The sequence below is a fragment of the Carassius gibelio genome, chromosome A24, assembly GCF_023724105.1.
Source record: "Carassius gibelio isolate Cgi1373 ecotype wild population from Czech Republic chromosome A24, carGib1.2-hapl.c, whole genome shotgun sequence".
Lineage (NCBI taxonomy): Eukaryota > Metazoa > Chordata > Actinopteri > Cypriniformes > Cyprinidae > Carassius > Carassius gibelio.
The window spans coordinates 19,985,176-20,009,410 of NC_068394.1; the positions used below are offsets into that span (position 1 = coordinate 19,985,176).

At 37.2% G+C, this 24,235-nt stretch overlaps 2 protein-coding genes across 2 annotated transcripts in view; one reads left to right on the forward strand and one right to left on the reverse strand.

The window, feature by feature from the left end:
* Positions 1 to 24,235, reverse strand: part of LOC127946133 (ferritin, lower subunit) — a 38,570-nt gene that overhangs the window by 7,584 nt on the left and 6,751 nt on the right. The window lies entirely within an intron of this gene.
* On the forward strand, positions 1,805 to 23,966 carry LOC127946131 (caveolae-associated protein 1-like). Its single transcript, XM_052542444.1, has 2 exons — positions 1,805 to 2,616; positions 21,645 to 23,966. The coding sequence occupies exons 1-2, from the start codon at positions 2,107 to 2,109 to the stop codon at positions 22,500 to 22,502; spliced, it is 1,368 nt and encodes a 455-aa protein (XP_052398404.1). The 5' UTR covers positions 1,805 to 2,106; the 3' UTR covers positions 22,503 to 23,966.

The window sequence follows — 24,235 nt, forward strand, 5'->3', positions numbered from 1 at the left end:
TGTACTTGTTCTTTTTGGAATTTTCAGTGTGAATACACTACTCGCACTATCATACAAAACATCACAGAATAGTGCATAAGTACACGAGTTGAAATGTTTGACATGTTCAAAGTTAAATAGAAATACTTTAATGTAATACCTCTCATCTTCTTTTTAAAGCAATAATTACCATTTCTGTCCTTGAGAGTGACATAATGTTCTATGGTGTGACACACATAAAAGAACCAAACAAAAAAGATTTGTTTGGTCTTGAAATATCTATAAAACAACAACAACAACAACAAAATAATAATCACTCATCTGAAAATGGTATAATTTTCAGCTGTTACAGTTAAGAAAAAAAAATAAAAATCAAAAACAAAAAAGACATGACAAAGTTAGTGACCTCTTATATTTTCTCAAATATCAGAATTTACATAACATAAATATATGTATTTAATCTTCAGAAATGGTCTTTTACAATAAATACATAAATAAAAATAGCTTATGTAATATATTCCAGCTTTAGTTTATTTAGAACTTCATTTAGCACCTGGACACTCAAAGCTCTAAAGATGAACATACAGTACTCTCTGATTTTGAGAGGCTAAATTTTGGAGTCTAAATCCACAAAACCATTTTCCCCCCATTCGACTGTAAAAACAATAATGTTGTAATCAATCAATCAATCAATCTCCATTGAGTATTACATTATTCTTTCTAAATCTGTAAACATCAGCATTCTGTGAGTGAGAGACGAGCTGTAATAATACACAGACTCACACATGTGTACACATGCAGGCATACAAGCTCAAGTTATTTTTGTAAACTCTTCCCTTCGGGTGTCTTTGGGTTGCTGTATGGGAAAAATGGGCCTTTAGGGAACTCAGAAGCCCTGTAGGTCTGGATCACATTCCAGCTCTCGCTGTGTCTGTGCCTGTCTAATACTGTTACACTCTCCAGAACATTGTTATCTTCACACATACACAGCACTATCCCCAACATATATATTACTCAGATCTTGCTCAAAAGATCTAATGGAATTTGGAATTGTGATATATAAGTATCACCTTTCTCTTACAGTTCATCTGGAGGTATAAAAATAGACACAAATGAGACAATTATTCATATATAATTGGAATTTAGAACTATCAAATTAATGTGCTAAGTTCATTGACTCATTACAGTCCTTATTACAGAAATAATATAATACAGTGTGAATTGAATGAAATGTTTTTGAACAACTGCATATTATTAGTAATTATGAAATTATAGTCTTGATAAGTCCTGCTTAGATGGGTCAAACTGCATTTTATATGAATGTAAACTATGATCAATTTTAATTTTTAACATACAATTGAGTATCTGAAAACAATGCATTCAGTTTGCACTTACTTTTATAATTTTTTTGTAATAAATACTCCTTTAAAAGAATGATTGACGTGTTCTTCTTTTTTCACTAGGGTTTCCCCTGTGATTTCAAGAGTGTGGTATTTGTCTGGCAATTTGTTAACAGTGGTCACAATGAGATGGACCACCATTAGGCAGAATAAAGCAGTTTTTTCTAGAACCACTAATAAAACTGGATTCTTCATCATTCTTCATCATTCTTCATTTAAATGTACATTTTTTTAACAGTAGGAAAAGTTAATCTCCACAGTGTTCCATAAAACACTTTTTTTTTCTCACAATAAGGGTCCCGGTGAAAGCCACTGGGTGGAGCACTGCTCTCCAACACACACACACACACACACACACACACACACACACACACAGTGTGCAGGGGGAGTGTCAGTGGGTAAGAGGAAGGCAGCTGGCATGCAGCTGATTTGTCTGGAGGGTTTCACGGGAAAGTGTGGCATTCACGACCCAGCGCTCATGCAGTACGGTCCGTCCACAGCCTGCTTGCCAGCCTCCACTGCTCTGGCCAGATCCCAAACACACTCAGAGAGAGCAAGAGAGAGAGGAGAGCAGATGTGCTGAGTGTGACAGAGGAGGGAACAGTAAGGTGAACTCTAAAGGGGAATCCTGAGAGCAGAAAGAAAGGCGAGTAAGGACACAGAACTTTCCACTGCTTATATCCTTTCACATTCCACATTATTGTACCACATAGTCAAGCTTTTAAACATGGAAGTGATTGAAGACAGCCATCTGCACCTGGAGGTGCCTGACCCACACAGATCCCTTACTGAGATCTCAGAAGATGAAATCAACCTCCCAGCCTCTGATGAAGAAGACGAGGTCGCCGCCGAAAACAAAGCAACAGTTTCTGATGAGAAAGAAGAGGTAGGAGAGGGAGACAAAGGTGAGATGAACGGAGTCATGGTGCTGGCGCTGCTGGACAAAATCATCGGGGCCGTGGACCAGATCCAGCAGACGCAGGCCGGGCTGGAAGTCCGTCAACGGGAGATGGACAGATCCGTAACGGGCATCCAGGGGGAACTCACCAAACTGTCCAAAAGCCACAGCACCACAGCCAACCAGGTCAACAAGATGCTGGAGAAGGTGCGGAAAGTGAGTGTGAATGTGAAGACCGTGCGGGGGAACCTAGAAAAACAGGCCGGGCACATCAAACGCCTGGAGAGCAACGAGAACGAACTCCTGAAGAGAAGAAACTTCAAAGTCATGATCTACCAGGTGAGGAGTGTGCACACAGAGGACAGTTAGGATTGCTTTGAGTTTGAGGTTCCATAGCTTAGTTACATTTCATTGGAATATCAACTTTGTCTCAGACATTTCTTTTGAAATTCTCTATACAAGTAAAAACGGACAAAACTGAGACAGTTGTTGACATGCGGTAAGATCTAAGCGTTCATATTGAAATCCCTTAATTCACAGTGACTTCACTTTTGACTTCAGATTCAAGTTCTTGGTAAATCTGAGCAAAGCTTGAGATCTCTGAAAAAACAGCTAAATTGATTGTTAGTGGTGTCTAGAAACATTCGAAAAATTGAAGGAATTCTGTTGGTGTTTTTTCTTTCTTTTCATAAATTACATGTTAAAGCTGATTTTAGACCATACATGTGTACACTATGAGTGCAATATAAAATATTCAGGGTACATCACGTCACAGTCATAATTGGTAGGGTGTGGTCTTTGGTAAAAATGAGTGGGCTACATCATACCATGAATAAATATAAGCATTTGCAATGGCCCTTAAAAGTGTTTGCTTCCTTAAAATCAAATGTTATTGCATTACATAACAAAATATCAAAGCACACTTTTTAAGTGCAACAATCAGGCATGTCGTTACACTGGAGGGAAAAAAGGTGTCCTGGCTGAAAATAATCATTACCTTTTCTGTTAAGTTTACAGACATTTACATGCATTGGGCCCCTTTCTCAGTAAAATGACGTAATATTAAGATTTTGGATCATGTTTTTAGTGAAATGTCCATATTTAATATAAACAATGGTTACTCTGCTAAGACCTGTGTGAATCTGAGAAGGGTTCTCTTTATATATACATAAATCATACAAAAATTACCATATGATTAAAAGCATTGATGAAAAAATGATGAAGAAATATTTTTGTCTGCACGCACTGTGTGTTATTACAGTTGCTTCAGCTGGGCTACCTGCTGCCTTCACAAGCAGGATTCTGTTTGATGGTCGCAGAATTTACGAACATATGACTACATGGTAGTCATGCTGGATTAATGTAGAGAAAGTTTCTTTCTTTTTCTCAGAAATGGAAAAATACCACAAGCAAAATCCAGACACTATTTTAAAAGGGTGGGAGTGGTTTGTTAGGGAAAGAAGGAATGGAAGAACAGAGGCTAAGGACAGAGTAGAGGGGAGTGGGAAAAAACAAGAAAAATGGTAGCTTCAAGCAAAAATAGTCGGAGAGAGCTACTCAGACAGTCTGTCTGTAGTTAGAGGTTGTTGTTGTTGTTTTTGTTGTTTTGGCTGTATAGTGCAATGCGTAATAGCTTGCAGCTTTGCACAGTGGCGCAAGAACATTCAGAGTTTCCACACAGTGAGTCAGAAGAAGTTGGAGCTTCCTGACCCACGCACACACAATCCACTAATTGCTCTTCCGAACATCTTTCCTTCACTCATCAGAGAGGGAGGGTCCGTCACAATTCCACCCTGTTATTATTTTGCAAGTTTAGGAAGATCAAATTCCACTCTTTTCATTCATTCAGTTCTGCTTATTACCTCAACTTTTTGTTTAGATGACTTAGGTTGATTCAGCATTATATGGCCAGAAACATAGTCACGTATGCAAATACATATGTGAATGGTCAATGCACTGCAAGCAGTGGTGTAGTGCAGGGTATACACAGGTATCAGTGTATACCCACTGCTTTATCAGTCTGCATTGTGGATATCCAAACCCCCTCTGATGGACTTCATTCTGTAGTGTTCTGCATTAGCCCAAATCATGACAGTCCAGCACATGAGTAGGCCAAACGAATTCAATCGCATGTGATTTAATGCAAATATTGACTATAACACCTAGTAAAGACAGTGATGGGGTAAGGACTGAGGCGTAAACACGTCATGCAGTATCATGCAGAAAGTCCAAAACTGACTCGTAGAAGTAATAACTATGACATGCCAGGAAATCCCTAATATGGATAAAGGGACGTGGTTATCGAATTCGAAGCAATCTCTTGCTGTAGCTAAGCTGAATAAAAGGAAATGTTTTGACTGATGAAACATGAAGTCAACAAACACACAATTGCGGCAATATATGGTTTATGTGTGTTTTTCATGTCATCTCCAGGCAATAAAAAAGCATCCGAATAATACAGTGCTAACTGACGTAGCATTTATTACAGTTTGCTATAGAAACTATCTTCTAACATATTATGTGAAAAAAATGGAAAAAGTGTGTGTGTGTGTAACGATGCGAACTTCCTAATCATCCGGAAGAAGGAGTCGGGAACCGGCGCACAATCAAAACACTTTAATAATTCAAAAATAAACAAAACAGCGCGTCAGCCCCTTACGGCGACTGACGCGCACAAATAAAAACCAAAACATAAAATAATGTCCCAGGCCTGGTCCTCTCTCGTCCTTCACGGTCGTCGCTCCAGTTTTATATCCTTCCATCTCCTACGTGGGACTCGATACTGGCGGTGGGGCGCAGGTGCAGCTCATCTTCAATCACTACACCTGGCCTCACTCCTCTTTCCCACGCCTCTCGGCCCCGCCCCACTTGCCACAGTGTGTTTGTGTGTGTGCGTGTGTCATCATAAAATTGTCATTAGGAAATTCTAGAAAAAATATTATAGAATACAAGTTATTGCTTATTGTCCGGCAGTGTATTTGATTTCTCAACCAATTAAAAGTAAGAAATAGGAAACTGACAACAACAACAATACAAGTAATAAAAAATGGGGAAAAAAAAGTTAAGAGTATACCCAATTCTCAAGGCACCACTAAACACCACTGATTGCAAGTGTCCCATACAATGTGCATTCTTGTGTTACTGTAACAATAACAATAACTTGAGACTTTTGACTTCGCTATCGGTTGTGGTATATTACAGAATTTACTTTTTTTTTTTTTATTCCAAAATTCCAAAATGAGTTATTGCACAGACATAAAATATATAATTTTCATAGTGGATATCTCATTTATATTCATCAGAGAAACCAAATTCAAACTAAATTTTGAATATCTTTCAAAAATTTGATGACTCAAGCCTGCAAAACTTTGGTAAATCAATTGACAAGCTCTTCAGTCATTACAGTTATTGATTTAAAGGCTGTGACGGTAGAATAGTATTTGGTTTTTGTGTTGTTGTTTTTTCAGTGTGTTCTGCACCATTGCGCTAGTCTGAGCCCTGTTGGTGGGTTTTTGGCTGATTGAGCATGTTGAATTGGCAGTGAAGTCTATTTTTGAGAGAGATGGACCTGATTTGGTGTTGTGCTTAGCGAACCAATGGATTTGAAGACAAACTAATTTGACAAAGGCAAGAAGGCTTAATTTTAATTTTCAAAGTCCGAGCACTTCCGGGTTTCCTTTTTTAAATAGTGAATACAGACTACTGCCACCTGCTGGTATGGAGCGTTATTTATTCCCTTGCAGGTCGTATGCTAATTGTCCATTGGTTGTAATGTTATATGCAGGCAAAGTGAGGCAACACCATAGTCATCTCTGCTAATTCTTTGAAGTTGGTTTGGAAAATTCAATTTCAAAAATAGTTTTATAATGCCAACAATGGCACCCTTTGTAGCAATGCTAATAATTTGTGAATTGTGTTCCAGTCATGTGAAATCAAGCTTTAGTAGTTGAACTGTATTGTACTGCACTGTAGAAGTGATTACATTCATGCACTTAAATAGCATATTTTTCATATGTTTTTTGAATACATGTCATATGCAGAGTACTGAACTCATCATTCACCCATGGGATGCAAATCCAACAGTTAGATAGTTACATACATGTCTGATTTGTTTGCTTCATGGGTGTGTTGAAATGTTTTGTAGGACAAAGTGTATTCTAATAATTTGTCTCCTTCAGCACAGTAGGCCAACGTTCCATATTTCATAATTTCTGAAATGTGTCTCTGACAGACATTACAGGGTCACGAGTTAATGGGCGTTTTGGGGATTTTTTGTGTCCCTGCCCAAACAAGATGCCTCTCTCATCCCACTGAGCCTTTCTGTTCCGAGTGTAAAGAATAACAGTTTTCATACATCGGGGACTATTGTTGAAGCACCTGTCAATCAGTGCGGAAGTTATATGGCAAGCTACTGGAAGATCATAAGTCATAATGCAATTTAGTTTGACTTCTGCAGAGACAATATAAGGAGGAGACGGCCAGTATTACAGTATTAAATTTGTACTAATGCTCATTTTATGATGATATTATCACACTTTATTGCTGGTTTAAATAATAATAATAATAAAAAAAGACAATTATAAGACAATTGTTATGGAGAATTTGTTATTTTCCCTTTCAAGCAGATAGGAATCATAATTGTAGTCTATTACGATCTAGCTGCCCGGGGATGTTACCGGCTAGTACCACTGACTCTTTACATTTCTGACCCCTCCATATCATCATAAACATTCGTCTTATTATCTGCTGCTGCTACAACTCTCTCTCTCTCTCTCTCTCTCTTATGCTAACATTATTTTGACATAATTTTATCACCTTAATTCTTCCATTTCATTATGTGTTTAATAGCCATTAGAGTGGGTCAAAAGAGTTTTCGGATCAGTTAGCACCAGTTAAACACAATATGTGTACAGTGTGTTTCGATTAACAGTAAAAGTAATTATTATTATTATTTTGCATTAAATTGCCACAATATTTTAGATTTTGCAACTTTTTAGTTTTTAGACTTTACTTAATATGAGATGCATTTTAAAACCCAATTTATTTAACAGGACACATTTAGAGCCGCTTAAAAGTGACGTCTGTAATATTTTGTTTACCCCATTGTAGAAATGTTACTTTTGCTGTCAGATATGGCATTTTTTTCTGTGTGAAAAAACATCCAATAATGTTTGGGAGGTTACTGAGAAAAAGTGTTTTTTCAAACATGTCAGCCCCCATGAGTTGACCTGCGTAACATAGAATAAAGTCGCTTTCTTTAGGCCGATGAATTACTAAATTTCAATAAACCTCCAAAACATTTGAATAGCATTTATTGTTGCTTCTTGGGCCCTCTGGGCATGAATATAGAGGTATATTCCAGTTATTATTCCTCTTCTATTCAGTAAAAGCAGGAAAAGGAAAGAGAGAGGAGGGTTGTGTGGTAGGGTGTGGTGTCGTAACAAAGTGGAGCTCATATTTTCTGTGCTGATTCATGCTTCAGGCATCCTCACTCCCCTGTCTCCCCTTGCTTCTCATCCCATTTTGCAACCACTCCATTTCACCCTCCCAGTACGCATTTATAAGCCTACCAGTACCTTTCACACCCTGATACTCCCTGCCTCCCAAACCCTGATGGCTCATTATCCTGATGACATTTGATGTGACTGTTACTAATAGCTGTTATGTGAGTTATATGTGTGCAATGCGTTTTGGTTAACAGTAAAAGTAAAAATGTCTTGCATTTAGTTTCCGTGATATTTTAGATCTTGCAACTTTCTGCAATTTTTTTTTCCTTTAAAGAAAGGTCTAAATAGAGAAAGGTATTTAAAAAAAAGGTCTAAATAATGAGGTATGCAAGCCAATAAATTTAATATTAAATACGAAATTTCATTAAAAAAGAAAACAAATAGCCTAATATAAGAATATAATAAAATTCATTATTTTCATGCTAAAGGGAATACAAGGAAGAATAATTTTAACACTCATTTTTTACACACTATAATGCATATTGCACCAAACAAGGGAAAGTGATTTTTGTTAGCTCAAGGGGAACTCTTTTCAAGTTCGTAGGCTGCTACAAGTAGGGCCAGATAATGATACTACTGAAAAATCATTAAAACATACTGTTTTGTTTAAGGCAGGTAGTGCATTGAATCTGTACACCTTTCCACTTTGCTTTAAGGGCTGGGTCCAGTTTCAGTCTTGTACATCTACTGAACTGCTAGATGTGTTTCAGTCTCTATCTAAGTGAGCTATTCTTTTTAAGTTGAATAGGTTGAAATATGGACAATTTGTCTTGACGATATTCAAAAGACTGAGTTTGTGAAGCTATCCATGTCATGAGCTCTAATACCTTTAACCTCAGCTCAAACCTATTTTTACTTTATTTAAGTTTTATAACGTCCAGAAATTCTCAACCTGGATGCGCAGCATTGGTTTTAAAGGTCCCGTTTTTCGTGCTTTTTTGAAGCTTTGATTGTGTTTACAGTGTGCAATATAACGTGTCCATGTTTCGCGTGTAAAAAAAACACAGTGTTTTTCACACAATTCACCTATCTGTAAACTGCTGTTTTGACTGTCATAAAAACGGGCTGATGACTTCCTTGTTCTATGAAGTCCCTTCTTCAGAAATACGTAACGAGTTCTGATTGTGCCTGCGGTTCCTGTGTTGTGATTGACACCAGCTTAGAGCAGGCTGCCCTCCTGGTAACGCGATTGGACTCGTTTTTGAGTAGTTTTGAGAAGCAGGAGCATGTGCTGGAGATGTACTTATAATCACAGGAGTGTTTTTACTGACGAGATGTGCATGAAAATCGCATTCGATTTTTTTGCACAGCCCTAACATCTAGTTAACAAAGCTAAACAGCATTGCCCTTTGTGTAATAAGTTACAGAAACTGTTAAATGCACCAACTTAAATAATAAAATACACTTACCGGTTTTGGCCCATAAACAACGCCTTCTCCATACAAAGAGGGAACTGCTCCATCTTTCAGGAATAATTTTTGTGCGAATCCGGCATTAAACTGATTGAGATTGAGGAAGCTGTCCTCAGCAAAATGTGCTGCACATAGTTTTACATGTGGATTATAATTTTCGGGAACCAAGAAAATTATCCCTGGGAAGCCCAAACAAAGATGATTGGACTCCGAGATGAAAATAACAGCGTTTCGACAACATGGCGACAAACACAAACGCAGCTCTTCCTCTTCTCCGTCTGAGTGCAACAAGACCAGTGTTTGGAATAACGGCATTTAATAGAACGGTGTTAGGTAACAACGTTATTTTTTCAGTAACGGGGTAATCTAACTAATTACTTTTCCCGTCGCTACAACGCCGTTAACCTTACTGGACATTAAATGCGGTGCGTTACTATGCATAGATTTAATAAACTATGTAATCCAAACGCACCCCTGGCTCACACAGCGAGTGAGCAGGTGGGTTAATAACGAGATAAGCGATTATGATTGGCTAAGGCAGAGTCATTTGTTTCATGGTAGCCAATCAGAGCCAGTGTTTTTACACACATGCCGGCACACGCGCCAGTGGCTCCAAACACACACACACACGCGTGACGCAACAGCTATACAGAGATTCGCAACAGCAGCAGAGATGGCGAGTCAGGAGCAATCCGATGAAAAGCTGGCATTTTCAAGGTGGAGATATAAGCACTACTTCAAATTCATTGTGGTCAAAGGCAAGAACGTGCATGTAATGTGTACATGCAATGTGTGACACACGCATCTACAAAGCTAGTGGCCAAAAACACTTTTCTTACAAAGATAATATTTGAAGTGCAGGATAAAACTCTTGCTGTCTGTTGACGTGCAATAAATATCGAAAGTTATGTACGAACACCTGTCTGTTCTAATCATTTCAACTGACTTGTGAAAACTGCAAAAAAAAAATAATAATATAATAATTCTTTGACATATAGCAATTTTTTTTTTTTTTTACAGTAACGTAAATAGTTACTTTCCCTGGTAACAAATTACTTTTATTATAGAGTAATTCAGTTACTAACTCAGTTACTTTTTGGAACAAGAAGTGAGTAACTGTAACTCATTACTTTTTTGTAAGTAACGTTCCCAACAGTGAACAAGACCACGCCCCCTTTTTTGTGTATTCCTGTGGGCGGAGGTTATTCAAAAAACTGTTTTAGTGACGTCATTACTGCAGGAACTAGAGGGATGTAGTCCAAACGGGTCGTTAGTTGTAGGCGAATTCTGTTTAATAAAATATCTCGCTTAGCATTGAACTTTGAGCTTTAGAATTTTACAGATATTATTTATACTCTAACAACAACATTACACACTAACCAAAGTTTAAAGCATGGGATCACTAAGAACGGGACCTTTAAGACATTTCAGTATCATGGAGATTGGATATTTCAAGCAAGCAAAGATTTGTGAGAAATACAAGGCCTACAAATACACAAGGAAAAACTTGGATCTTATCCACCTTTCACAGACTGGAATGCTTAACTGTATCATGTAACTTATATAATTAACATCCATCACATAGTGAGGTAAGTCGATAACTTAATTCTATCTGGCCCTAACACTGGTAGACCATATATGGTAAAGTCACAGAAATACTCCTGCTGTGTACGTCATGTAGAAAAGCCCATTAGTCTTATGTCACTTTGGAAGCAATTTCAGTGCTTTCTCCACTGACAAAAGAGAGAGAAGGAGTGCATGAGACCAGGAAAAAAAGAGAATTAGAGGAAAAGTGTGTGAAACAGAAGTGTACAGGGTGAAGTCATGAGAATAGAAAGCCATCTGGGCTCCTAAAACACAGCTAGCACTCACACATGAGAGAAGGGAAGGAAAAGCACTAGCGGTTGCTATTAATAGGATCTACTGCATAGCTGTTTGATTATGAAGGGGAGAGGGCTTGTGGATGAGGCTGGGTTATTCTCTATAATTGATCTGGAGCAGACGCTCAGAAAGCTCCATGTCCGGACGAAGGCAACAGCAGAATGGATGGCTATATCCACTGCTGGCTCGGCCCATTGCTGTGTGTCTTTTTGAGATGTTTCTGTGCAGTTAATCTTCAGCCGGGCATGAGGCGTAACGACATGTCTCTGGCTTTTGGCCCATGCTTCTCAGTTTGGCAGAGACTTTATCTTGTTTGTACTCGATCGCCTAATCTCCATCTGTCCTCTTCTCCTTCTTCTCAAGATTCTCTTTCGTTTAGTGTTGGGTATGAGCTACAAACTACTTTTAATTTAAAGAAGTTCAACTACAGTTGAACTACTATTAGTTTACAGTGTTATATATATATATATATATATATATATATATATATATATATATATATATATATATATACATAAACCGCTACAATACAGGAAACAGAAACACAATTATGCATTCTTATTACAGAAAAAGTACTTTAAAATGTATGCTACAAATACAAACTGAATTTAGTGATTCATGACTCTTGATTGCAATTGTAAATAAAAATGTATCATAGTTTTAGAAAACCGAGCTGCTGTACTGAAAAAAATCAGGTGAAGTAAGTAACTTTAGTAATGTTGCTACTTTCAGGTATACTCTTAACAATAAGTCAATCTACGATTCCATGGAGAACCTTAAACATCTCTTAAAAAAATTATTGGCAGAACTCTTATAACTGAACACTTTTCTCCTATATTAAAATAATTGCATTAGCTCTCAGTTAAATACCGTATTAAAATCCTTCTCCTTGCCTACAGAAAAAGAAAGAAAACAAGTTTGGAAATATAAGAAACTACTAAATTATTATTATTATTATTTTTTTATTTTTTTTACTGTGGGGAGCATTTGGTACATTACTACGGCAGCGGCTGTACAAAAAGGATGTGCTGATGTTCCACACAGTCATAAATCTCTGTGTAAACACACCTCTCTCCTCCATTGTTATTGGAAAGAGTAACAGCACCATGGCAACCATGACTGTGGTGCCAGCAGTACTGTAAATCAGAGGGCAGAATGGGCCGATGACAACTGTACTGCATATGGGAAAACATCAGTCTGAGAAAAGAGTTTCAGCTCGCCACAGCCTGGAAACATGCCTTGCTTATAAATCTCAACATGGCGACGAACGCATAGTTGCTCCATGCGCCATGCCCCAAGCCTTTAGTAAACATTTTTGAACAGTCTGTTGTTGATGAATATTGAAATAAATGATCGCTTTGTGAGTTTCAGATGCTCTGTGATGCCAATGTTCACTTTCTCAGAGCAGTGCGTTCCAATGGAAGCTGGCCAGATCTGCCATTTTATAGCATGAGTGATTACCCAGAGTTTGTACTGAACTCCACATGGATGTGAATCTTCAAGGAAGGCTGCTATTGCTAAGCACACAATTGCCACAGTTGCCTGGACGGTCACCATGATGATACTGTTGTGCGGTTGCCATGGAAACACCCAGTGTTTATGACATCAAACAGTTTAATTTGGGGTTGTAACAGTTGAACAGCTCCCTCTATCTCAACAACAGCCTCTGATTCATCAAACAATACTCCCTGCAGGGAAAACTAGCATACCATCACTTTATATAGTCAAAGCTCTCTCTCTCTCTCTCTCTCTTGCTGTTCTTTAAAACATTAAAGTAGAAAATAACTCTTTCTTTTCCCTAGGGTGTCCACACAAATATTTTCCCATTTCTCTCTCCTTCTGTTTGTCCATTTATATAATAAGGAAGGATTATCGGTATAAAAGAATGGACAATTCAAACTCTGAATTCTGATGGGAGAACATACGCCTGTGATGGCACATTAAAGGCTGTTCATACAAAGAACAATAACTATAAAAATCACTATATCAATAACTATATAGCATCCACACCAATGCACATTAATGCTCTGTTTATTAAAATCTCAAGCTCTTTTGAGATGCATTATCCTACGGTAGTGAAGGCAGTCCTATGATTGCATAATAAAAAAGTTTGTGAATAATGAACGTAACATTAACCTCTTAGCATCCAATTTGAATTTCAAAATAGAATATTGCATCTGTGTGGAATATACCTTGAAAACTATAAAATGCTACCCTGGTTGCACTTTTTTCGAACATCCAATTTGGTAGGTGGTGCTTTTGGCTCCTTCTGGTCAGGTGTTCAGAAAGTGATTCCAGCTATCAGTCTGTCTGTCTATCTATCCATTTTTATTTATCCAAACTTTCCTTGTCCAGTTTTATTATTACCAATACATTTGCATTTAGAGCATTCTTTTTTGATTAACACATTCCAGTACTAAAACAACTTCTTTTGCAGTTTGGATACATTTTTATGAACTATTCACATTTCAGAAGTGGAAGTCTGTTGGAAAAAACTTCTATAGTGGTGAACGGAAACTACAGCAATTATAATTCTTGCTTTACCATTTGCTTCACTGGCAATAATAATAATAATAATTTTATATATATATATATATATATATATATATATATATATATATATATATATATATATATTAAAAATACAAATTTCCAAACCATTTATCAATACATGACAGCATTTCTATGACTTTACAAAAGTGGAAAAAATATTGAGAGATTGCTTGCATCAATCAGAAGAGAGAAAGATGTCAAATTTGCAGTCACTCCCTCTGGCAAATCTATGGAGCCACGCACATGACATGCAGGAAAAAATATTAGGCTACTAATTTGTTCCCTAAATGTACTAAGATGTGCACACGATTACTATTGCGTTCCCTCTATTTACTATTTAATTCACTCTATTTATAAATTGTGCGCACAATCGAGGGAACGCAATAGTAATCGTGTGCATGTTTTAGTACATTTAGGGAACAAAAATTAGTAAATCGCGCACACAATTTATAATTTTTTTTCTTTCATGTCATGTGCGGGGCTCCATACGAAACACTTACACAGCAGCGTTAACTAGTTAACTGTGTTAATTGCATTTACTGTAATTTAATACAGAGGTAAGGTAACACAGCATACATGATTATGTTAAAAAAAATAATATCTGTGGAAACAGTCGTTGAAAAGGGTCCAATAGAATGGAAGGGTAGTTAAAACTCCAAACTCCAACCCAAAGGGAGATGGATCACGAGGAGCAGAATTTAATAGCACAAATGATATTTGCAAGCTCTGGTGTAGGGGAATATTAATTAAATGAGACATAAGGGAAACTGTTAATATGTTTGCTTTATCTTTCTGCTAAATAAATCAAGTGTCACTTTTAGTGTGTGCTTATGCTTATTTTTGACTTGTTTCTAACAGAATACACACTCCACACGTACTCCCTTCACTGGTGCTCTACTTCCATTTCTTGTTATGCAACACGTCCGGAGGATTCCCTTCCACACATTCAGATATTCTTGGGAAAACCCCACACCCACTCTCTTTTCCCTCTGCTCTGACCGCGTGCTGGAGTTTGTGGGTGTGGTGGTTGGCCGTGAATGGAAAGGTGGGGAGGAGGGTGTTTTGGGAGGGAATCCCTCATCGCCATGGAGACGAGGCAGGCAGATGTGAAAGAGCTCTTCACATGTGACTGAAGAGAGACGCTTCTGTGAGGCAGTGGAAATATTCTGCCATCCACACACACAGTTTTCATTTATCAGTCTGCTGACATGTGGAAAACATTTTCAGCTTACTTCTTTGTTCTAACGAGGATTAGTTAGGATCAGAGAACTCTGCCATTAAATGCAACCATTTTGTTTTTTCAAACTTCTGTGGAACAAAGACCTAAATATTTAGAAGAAAACTTCATATAGGTTTTGCCATGTAATGACTATTCATCATTAAAAGAAAACAAGCACCATACACTCTTAAAAATAAAGGCTCTTTATTGGCATCTAAGTCTATGGAACCTTTCCATTGCACTAAAGGTCCTTCTTTAGATTATTAAAATGTTGTTCTTATTACAATTTATCTATTTTTCCTTTTTCTTTTGGGAGCCCAAAATTATAATTTCTTTCAATGATACTGTTCCCAATATATGGGTTTTGAAAGACATTTAGCTAAATAAATAATGACCGAATTTTAATTTTAAACATTTGATGATGATATATATATATATATATATATATATATATATATATATATATATATATATATATATATATATATATATATATATATATATTTTTTTTTTTTTTTTTTATTATTATTATTATTATTATAATATATATATATATATATATTTTTTTTTTTTCATTTGTGGAGACAAGTTTTGGCATGTGAAGAAAAGACTGTTTTCTTCCAAAAAAAAAAAAAAAAAACGATACTGTCTGCAAAAGAGGACGGATGAATGAAAGTATAAAAGACCATGTGACACATACAGAGTCAAAGGAGCTCTTGTTGTATCAGATTATGTTTAAACACAGAGTCAAACACACACACGTGAACATTAAATGGGTCATATGATGAGATTTCAAATTGTCCTTTCTCTTTGGAGTGTTACAAGCTTTTGGCGCATAAAGAAGATCTGTAAAGTTGCAAAGTCTCAAATCCAAAGAGATATTCTTTATAAAAGTAAAGAGTCCACCACGCCTACCTAAAACGGCTCATTCTAACACGCCTCCACATCTCTACGTCACGATGTGGGAAGATTTGCATAACACCACACAAATATTCACGCAAAGAAAGAAGGCGTAACTTTTATTCTTGCTGCTGTTACCGCTTTCACCATATTGTGGAGACGCTGTGTGTTTCATTGTGAAAGGGAAACTACTATGTTTGGTCTTCCAAAAGAGGACACAACCAGAAATCAGATGCGCATTTTATAGAGGACAAGGACTGTTTCCTGAACCAGTAGCCTACAATGCTTCTGTGCACAAAGGCTACTTCTATAAAGTGTGCCAATCGCTTCTGACTCACAGCCTGTAAGTACGTTTTCATATTTAAAGAACACGCTAGTTTTGAGCAGTGTAGAGTAGAGCTTGTTGTTTGTGTTTTCTCAGATCACAAATGCAGACATGGTTTTGTTTACCCGGCGCTCAACGCATAAAAAAACTGTATAAGTCATTATAATTAGTAATTATGTCCCCACTGGATGCAACAAATGCCTCGTTTGTTATGAGTTTTATTGGTTTTGTCTCAGGACTCGGCATCACAGTATGTTAAGGAGCATCACATGCTTGAGGCATTCAGCCAATCAGAACGCACTGGATAGCTGGCCAATCAGCATACACCTTGCTTTTCCGAATGACGAGCTTTGTAAAAATCGATGCGTTTCAGAAAGGCGGGGCAGTGCAACAATAATGTACATTATGTGGAAAATAATGTGTTTTTTGAACATTAAACCACACCAAACACATTGCATTACACCAAATACACAAGATTTTTAGCAATGTCATATGACCCCTTTATCTGTATCAGAGACACACAAACAACTCTTCTGTTCATGTGCTCATATATTATGCCAATCTCTGTAGCCCATGGCCCTTCTGTGCTTCTATGGTTGGCACATGGAAAAGTCAAGCAGTCTGTGATGTGTTCTCAGCTCTCTGTATGTGACTCATACATACTTATGTATGTGTGTGTGCATGCAAAACACCTTGTGTTTGAGAAAAAAAAAGAGGAAAGCCATTACATGACACCATTTTTCTTCCCAGACCAAACTGAGCCAGTGACAGAATAAAAAGGAGGAATCCTTATGAAACGTGTAGCTGCACAGATTCAGATATACTGTATGCTACTTGTTTCCAAGACAACTGTTGTGTATGTGCATGTAATGGGTGAAAGCAGCTGGAATTAGATGGTGGGATTACTTGGTTCTCTTCTCTTCTCTTCTCTTCTCTTCTCTTCTCTTCTCTTCTCTTCTCTTCTCTTCTCTTCTCTTCTCTTAACAGCGCTATCTTGAATGATACAGGATGTACTTTCAGCAATTACATTATTTTATCTGGAAGTAATCACATATCTGTTTTGGGATTATGAAAGGAGAGCTCTGTTTTAGATTAAAATATAATTACATCTTTGAGCATTTTTTTTATTTCACATATACAACAGCCATTTTGAAAAAGTGCACTCTATACAATAAAAAAAAAAACTGTTATACACTTTCAAAAAGTGTGCTTGTAATAATGTTAACACATTGTAATAAAGGATTGAAATATATTTTAAATCACTGGTTTAAATCATATATTTTTGTTTTGCTGTGTTAAAAACACTAATGTGTCAAGTAACATTGTAACGTATTAACTTCAAAGTTAATATATTTTAAATGCATTATAAGTGTGTTATTCCAAATATATTTCAAGACACAAGTTTCAGCATAAATAAATAGAAAAGTATATTTCATTAGAAAAGTATGTTTTAGTTTATCATTAATGCTCATCAGCACATTCAACAGTAGACTTATATGATATTACAAATAAAGATGCACTTAAGTTGAAAGTGGGTCAAAAAGACACTATAAAATGCATTTAATATATATATTTAAACTATAAAACATTTTAATGCAACTGCTATTAATATGCTATTAAGCGCCAAAAAATAATACAAAAGAAAATAACATTATATTCAGTTCACTCTTAAGTATAGGCTTAAGAGTATAATTACAGTACTTTTCCCCCATAATAATTACTAAAAAAAAAAAAAAAAAAGCATACTTCTTTTTCACAAGGGAGCACCTTTAGAACAAGGGGCAAGGAACTCGACCGGAAGTTGAAGTCGGGTGGGGGCTGCCATCTTTTAGCAGAACTTCACTTGCGTTAGCATTCCCATTGACTCCCATTCATTTTGGCGTCACTTTGACAGCGAATAACTTTACATCTGAGGCGTTTAAAGACTCTGTTTGTCCATTATTTATTTCTAAAGATACACGACAATGTATAAAGGGCTCCATTACCTTCTATGTTACATTATGGCCCCGTATAAACAGTTTTTGTAAAAAATAGGCTAACGATTGCGTCATAACCACTCGGCTCTCTGTTGCATTACCGTACAGACAGGTGGAGAAGCTCGCAGGCAATTAACTTAATATGGCGTACTGGCGTTACATTTTAAAATACTATACAAAATAATTAATCAGAATACTTACTCCTGCTCACTCACGCCAAAGAACTCCCCGCTCAAGCTCGCCGTCTCTGCAAGATTAACGATGGCAGTTTGCACGCACAGCCACTTAGAAGATTTACATCTGTAAGACAGGTTGCTGACGTCGTCAAGCTTCATTTGAGTCTGCGCGTCAGAAACGGAAGTGCTAAAAAACGCTAAAACTGGGCTTCATTTGTCTCAATTGAGTTCCAATGGGGTCGCTGTGTCCATTTCTTTTACTGTCTATGCTTTAGAATAGGTTACACTGGTTAACTATTAACTACCACATTTATCTTAATAAATTATTAATTTGCTGCTTATTAATAGTCAGTAAGTTGTTAGGTTTAGGTATTGGGATGTAGAATAAGGTCAAGTAGAATAAGGCATTTATATGTTGCTAATTAGCACTTATACATGGCTAATATTCTAGTAATATGCATGCTAATAAGCAAATAATAAGTGTTACCTATTCTAAAGTGTTACTGTTTATTGTTATTTCTTTCCTATACAGAAAAAGAAGAAACAAGCTTTCCTCAAATCCACAGTGTAATCAGCGAATGAATCATGCGCTTTACACAGATAGACTAATTATTGACTGTTCAGTGCATAATAATAAATATATAAAGGGATTTCTGTCTAATGGTTTGACAGGATCTAACCCTTCAAAAGGAAACAAGTGTAAAGAGTTTTTGTTCTTCTTTTTTTCTTGGGAATGTGAAATGTAACACCCCAGCTCTTATCATTCCCCTCATACACACATTTACTCACATTTTCCAATCATTTGCAATGGAGGAGTGTGTGTTTCCCTTCCTCTCTGCTCAGCAGAACAATGCAACATTAACTTGAGAGAGGCACTTTGGGATGTGGGCTCACCAAGGTGACTTTCTGACTTCCTCTAACATGTTTTCCATCAAACTGTTCCTCCATTACAACTGCTTTTAGAGAATGTTGTTTACTCAAAATCATTGACCTTCTGACCTTTGGGTCTTTAGTTCTATAGATTAGATGACCTTCTAAGACTGTGAACATCATTGTGGTATGACTTCACATTTGAACTATTTGAAATAACACTGCAAAGTACTTTTATTGCATATTATTACACAAGTTCATAACTATGTAAAAGAGTGTGTCTTGAAACCATAGATTTCTCTATACTGTTTATGTTAGCATGTTAGCATTAGCATCAGGTTCATTACCGTAACATTCAATAGGGTAATACATTGTTTGTCATATTGTAAGAAGCTATTGTGCTTGCGGGGACCTGCAACATGACCTCTCTCCCATCAGATCTACACTGTTTTATTTTGATACATGCAAAAAGCTGATGAATAAACAAAAAAGTCTTTACTTAGACCCAAAGAAATTGACTGTGCCTCGTAAAATTTTGTTGGTAAAATACAGTCATTTCTATAGAAATCTGTGCAATCAGGGGTTTTGTGTGCGGGCATAAGAGCTGTACGAAAGATTTCACTCATATCAAGTTGCTTGGTTTGATAACTTCTGTGTGAGCTGTGCTTCATACTGTACACCGCCATTTTTGACAATAGAACATGGAGGTTTGCCTGTGAAACTTGAAAAGGGAGCAGTCACAAAAGTCCATTTGGGGACAAAAACTCAAACTTTGACATTGACGAAAAACATTTTTTTATATTTGTTAGTTTGGTCTGGGAATGTTGGCAGAGACATTAACAGAGCAGATCGGGATGACTCAGTGTATCACACTAACGGAAAGTATGTCTCCTTTACAAACAAGTCAGAGCATTGTGCTGTAGAACAAGAGTGCTTGGGAACGAGGGGCTTTGCAGGAAGGAATGCTGGGAATTAGGGTCGGGCAGGAGAGTGGGTGGGAGTCAGGTCGGAAGGGAAGGGTGATGAAAAGAATGGAAGACAACAAAAGAAAGAAAACAAGAATTCTGTTGAGGAACTTATCTACTTACACTAAGAGGAATGGCTCTGGCTGACTATTGCATGTTCATTCTCCATGTATCAACCTCTGTTAGAATTTATTTAACATAGCTCTTTTATAAGCATATGCTTGTTTGACATTACAATTAGTAAAGGTTTGCACAAGGATTTCCCTGCTAAAGTTAATACAGAAGGTAACTTTTAGAATGCAATTTTAACTGATCTAAACCACACAAGTGCATAATATAATGTTTGCAGTCACTCTACAAACGTCATAAAATTATATCAGTGACCAAGTGAAATCAAATATTCTGTCTAATAATGGCCTTGTTGTGAATTTAGCATGTGGGTGGGTGTGAATGTGTGCAAGGTCACCATCAATGTTAGTACGGATACTGAACAATAGGGCCATTTAATGGGATAAATAAAGAGAGGAAACTGATTGTTTTGGCACTGTTTAGCTTGGAGATCTGTTACAGACTTTTGGCAAAGGAGGCTTATTAATTTATCATTTCCCCAAGGAGAGAGATACTGTGGACAAAACCGATGACATTTTCAGCAGAAAGTATTAGGCTACATTCACACTGCAGGCTGAAACAACCCAATTCCGATTCTTTTGCCCCATATGCGACCTGTATCTGGTCTTTTCATGAGAGTCTGAATGTCACAGATTCGATCTTTTCAATGTGACCCAGGCCACTTGGGTATGTGGTCCTGAATCCGATACGTATCCGATCTTTTGAAATGCGACCTCCATCTGAACGGCCAGGCCACATGTATCCGACCCGTACGTCATTGATACGCTACAAACATCATAATTCTGCGTTGAAGTAACGTTAGGCGGAAACGAGAAGAGCCACTCACATCAGTATCCCACCACTCCTGGCTGCGACTCCGCACCCACACGTTTCTCTGTACCGACCTTGCTAACACTGCTCCACAAAACGCCATGGCCAAAAACCTTGCTCTCTTCATTCTTTTTAATTTTCTTCTTAAAACGAGAAGATTGTAATTGTGCTGGCTCCGTTGGGAAAATAACTTTAATATTGCAAAAAGAGCTCCACTGTTGACTACACTGTTGTTGACATCCATGTTTAACGTTAGCTACTTCCGCAAACAACGAGTGACGTCGTTCACCATTGAGTATTCTTCTGCGCATGCGGGTCACTTCTGGGTCATTTCACGTTCACACAGGAGATCACAAAAGGTCGCATTTAATTGGAAATGTGAACGGCCTTGCAAAAAACGAATAAAAAAATAAAAAATCGGAATTGACCATTAAGCCCTGTAGTGTGAACGTAGCCTTAGTGGTTCTTGCATAATGGTGGCATGTTGGTACACAATGCGGTAGTTGGGCGATAGTTATGGCATGAGTAAAAAGGACCCACCACTGATTATCTTAGTTGTTGTATCTAGATAAAGAAAGAAAGACAACTTACAAATGTTTTAAAGAATGCAAATTATACATTGTTATTCTGTTGTCTCTCTACAGGACGAAGTGAAAATACCTTCAAAAGTCAGTGTGGCCAAGTCCATGAAGTTTCCAGAGCCTGTGGAAGGAGAAGCTGAAGGTGAACACAAAGCGGCAGCAGAGGAAGAAGGAGAGGACAAAGAGAAAGTCCATCTGGACCTGTCCTCAGATGAAGAGGAGGTGGAGATTGATGAGACCATTGAGGAGTCTCGAGCAGAGCGCATCAAACGGAGCAGCCTACAACGAGTCCAGAACATCAAAACCGTTTTCTCCAATTACAAAATGGAGAAAACCAAGCAAAAGACCAAGGAGAATTTGGAGAAGACCAAACAGAAGACCAAAGAGAATTTGGAGAAAACCCGCATGAAGACCAAAGAGAACTTGGAAAAAACCAGGCTGAAGACCAAGGAGAATCTTGAGAAGACCAAACAGAAAACCAAAGAGAACCTGGAGAAAACACGTCACAATATAGAGAAAAAGATGGGCAAACTCGGCAATCGGATGTCTGTGAACCCCGAGCGCAAGGAGAAGATCAAGTCCTCGCAGAAGAAGATGGTGAAGTCTTTCACTCCTGACCACACCATCTATGCTCGCTCCCAAACGGCTGTCTACAAGGTTCCCCCATTCACCTTCCATGTGAAGAAGATTCGTGAAGGAGAAGTGGAGATCCAGGGAACCGAGATGGTGGAAGTCATTGGGGAAGCAGAGGAGGTGGAAAATGCAGTGATGGAGGGAAGAGAAGATGAGGAGATGGAGATGGATGATGGCGATATGGTGGAGGAAGATGACGAGACAGAAGATAGTCCTGAGATGAGAGCGCTACTGGAGAGGGGAGAAGAGCTGGTGTTAGTGGAAGACCATGATAGAGATAGCGATTAGTGTGTATATGGGCGCCTACACATTAGAGAAACTTGTTACTTGTTATTTTACTGGTAGGACTAAGATTGCTGTCGAGTGCCAAATTTGATTTCTAAAAGCACATCTCTCTGAGATTCCGATCAATTAATTGATGCCTAAAGAAGTTTTGATTACTTAACAGAGCATCAGTTTCACCAAACCCTGATTGTTTTCTGCTACATCTTTGTGGAGCACCATCAACATTAAAGTGCTTGCGGCGTTCTCTGACATAGCATAACTTCTAGTGTGTAGGTGCCCTAAGCATGTGTGCTGTACTGCTAGTCCAGATATTGGATTCTGCAGGAAAATGTGAATGTGTCTGTTTGCATGTGTTTATTTGCTTCTTCTATAGCAGCAGAATGTTTCAATCAAGGTGACTTCATTCACCCAATGTTTGTGCGAGTGAGTGATTTACTGTACTAGTCCAAATGACCTTAGTTCCTTGAGTTCATCTTGTTTGGTAAGGGGTGGGGACTAGGCGTTGCCAACCAATAAGATGGCAACATGGTATCTGGGAACATTATTGAGCTAGATGGACAGCATGAACATAAAATTGCAACTATATGAAACAGATAACGGGTGGCTTGATCAAAAGAACAACAGACTTTTTATACAGGTATTTTTTTTACAATTATTTTTCTAGTATCACATATAGAGCCACAGACTGTTTTTCACTTTTCATAGAAGGTGGAGGAACAAAACAAGATAAGGAAACATGAAGTATTGCTTCTAAGTGCTCATATATATCATTTATATTTCTCAGAGTTTAACGAATCATGTTACATTTCCGCTGTCTTAGTCAAACTGTCACACTGATTATTTTAGGTCTCAGTGTGACAAATTACACAAATAGGAAATAGTATAAAAAAGGAAGACTATGAAAAAGCATTTAAACATCAAAAAATGATTATGTGAATAAATGTTTTTGTCCTTTTGCATGAGGTTTACTGGAAACTCCCAAATCATACCGATGATAAAAGAAGTAAAACTATCTATAAGGTGATCTTGGTTTCAGAATGGCACTGCAGGCTTGCTCAACAACAAAGGCACCAGTGCGCTCTACCCATTTCAAATGACTGTTACATGTACGTCCCCTGGTGGACATGTGTGGTAATGTTATAATGGGCAAATAAGAGATAAAACCTTAGCCTCATTTATTGCAAAAAGCAACAGATAATGTCATTAGTACCTCCAATTTTAAATTAAACACATATCACTGCTATTACTTAGAGCACAATACTGTTTAACTCCATTTTCCTCAATGCTCAGATTGTATCATTTCAGCAATTGCGTAATCTCACAAAAGTTTTACTCTGCTTGTAGCATCTTAATTTTTGTTTTGTTTTATTTTTGCTTGTGTAGCTGATGATGCATATGAATACTCTCTTGTAATGTCACACGTCTTAACCACTAATGTGATAATAAAAGCAATCATGCTTCACATTCCATGAGTGCAATTTATTTGATCAAAATGAATGTGAATTTATGAATTTATATAGCACATTTCGTACACAATGGTAATTCTTAGTGCTTTACATAAAAAGAAAGTAAAATAATCATGAAGAAAAATAATAACAAAAATAAAAACAAGCAATTTTAAATCTTTGGAAATTATTAAAAAAACTACTTATTTGAAATGAATTTAAAACAGTTAATAGCAAATTATTTTACATAAAAAAGTGAATACGTAAAATATTGTACAATCAGTTCGGTCA

Excerpts from the sequence above, each read along its gene's own strand:
- LOC127946131 (XM_052542444.1), top strand. The coding sequence starts at position 2,107 with ATGGAAGTGATTGAAGACAGCCATCTGCACCTGGAGGTGCCTGACCCA. Across the intron at positions 2,617-21,644 it reads TCAAAGTCATGATCTACCAG|GACGAAGTGAAAATACCTTC; the intron begins GTGAGGAGTGTG and ends GTCTCTCTACAG.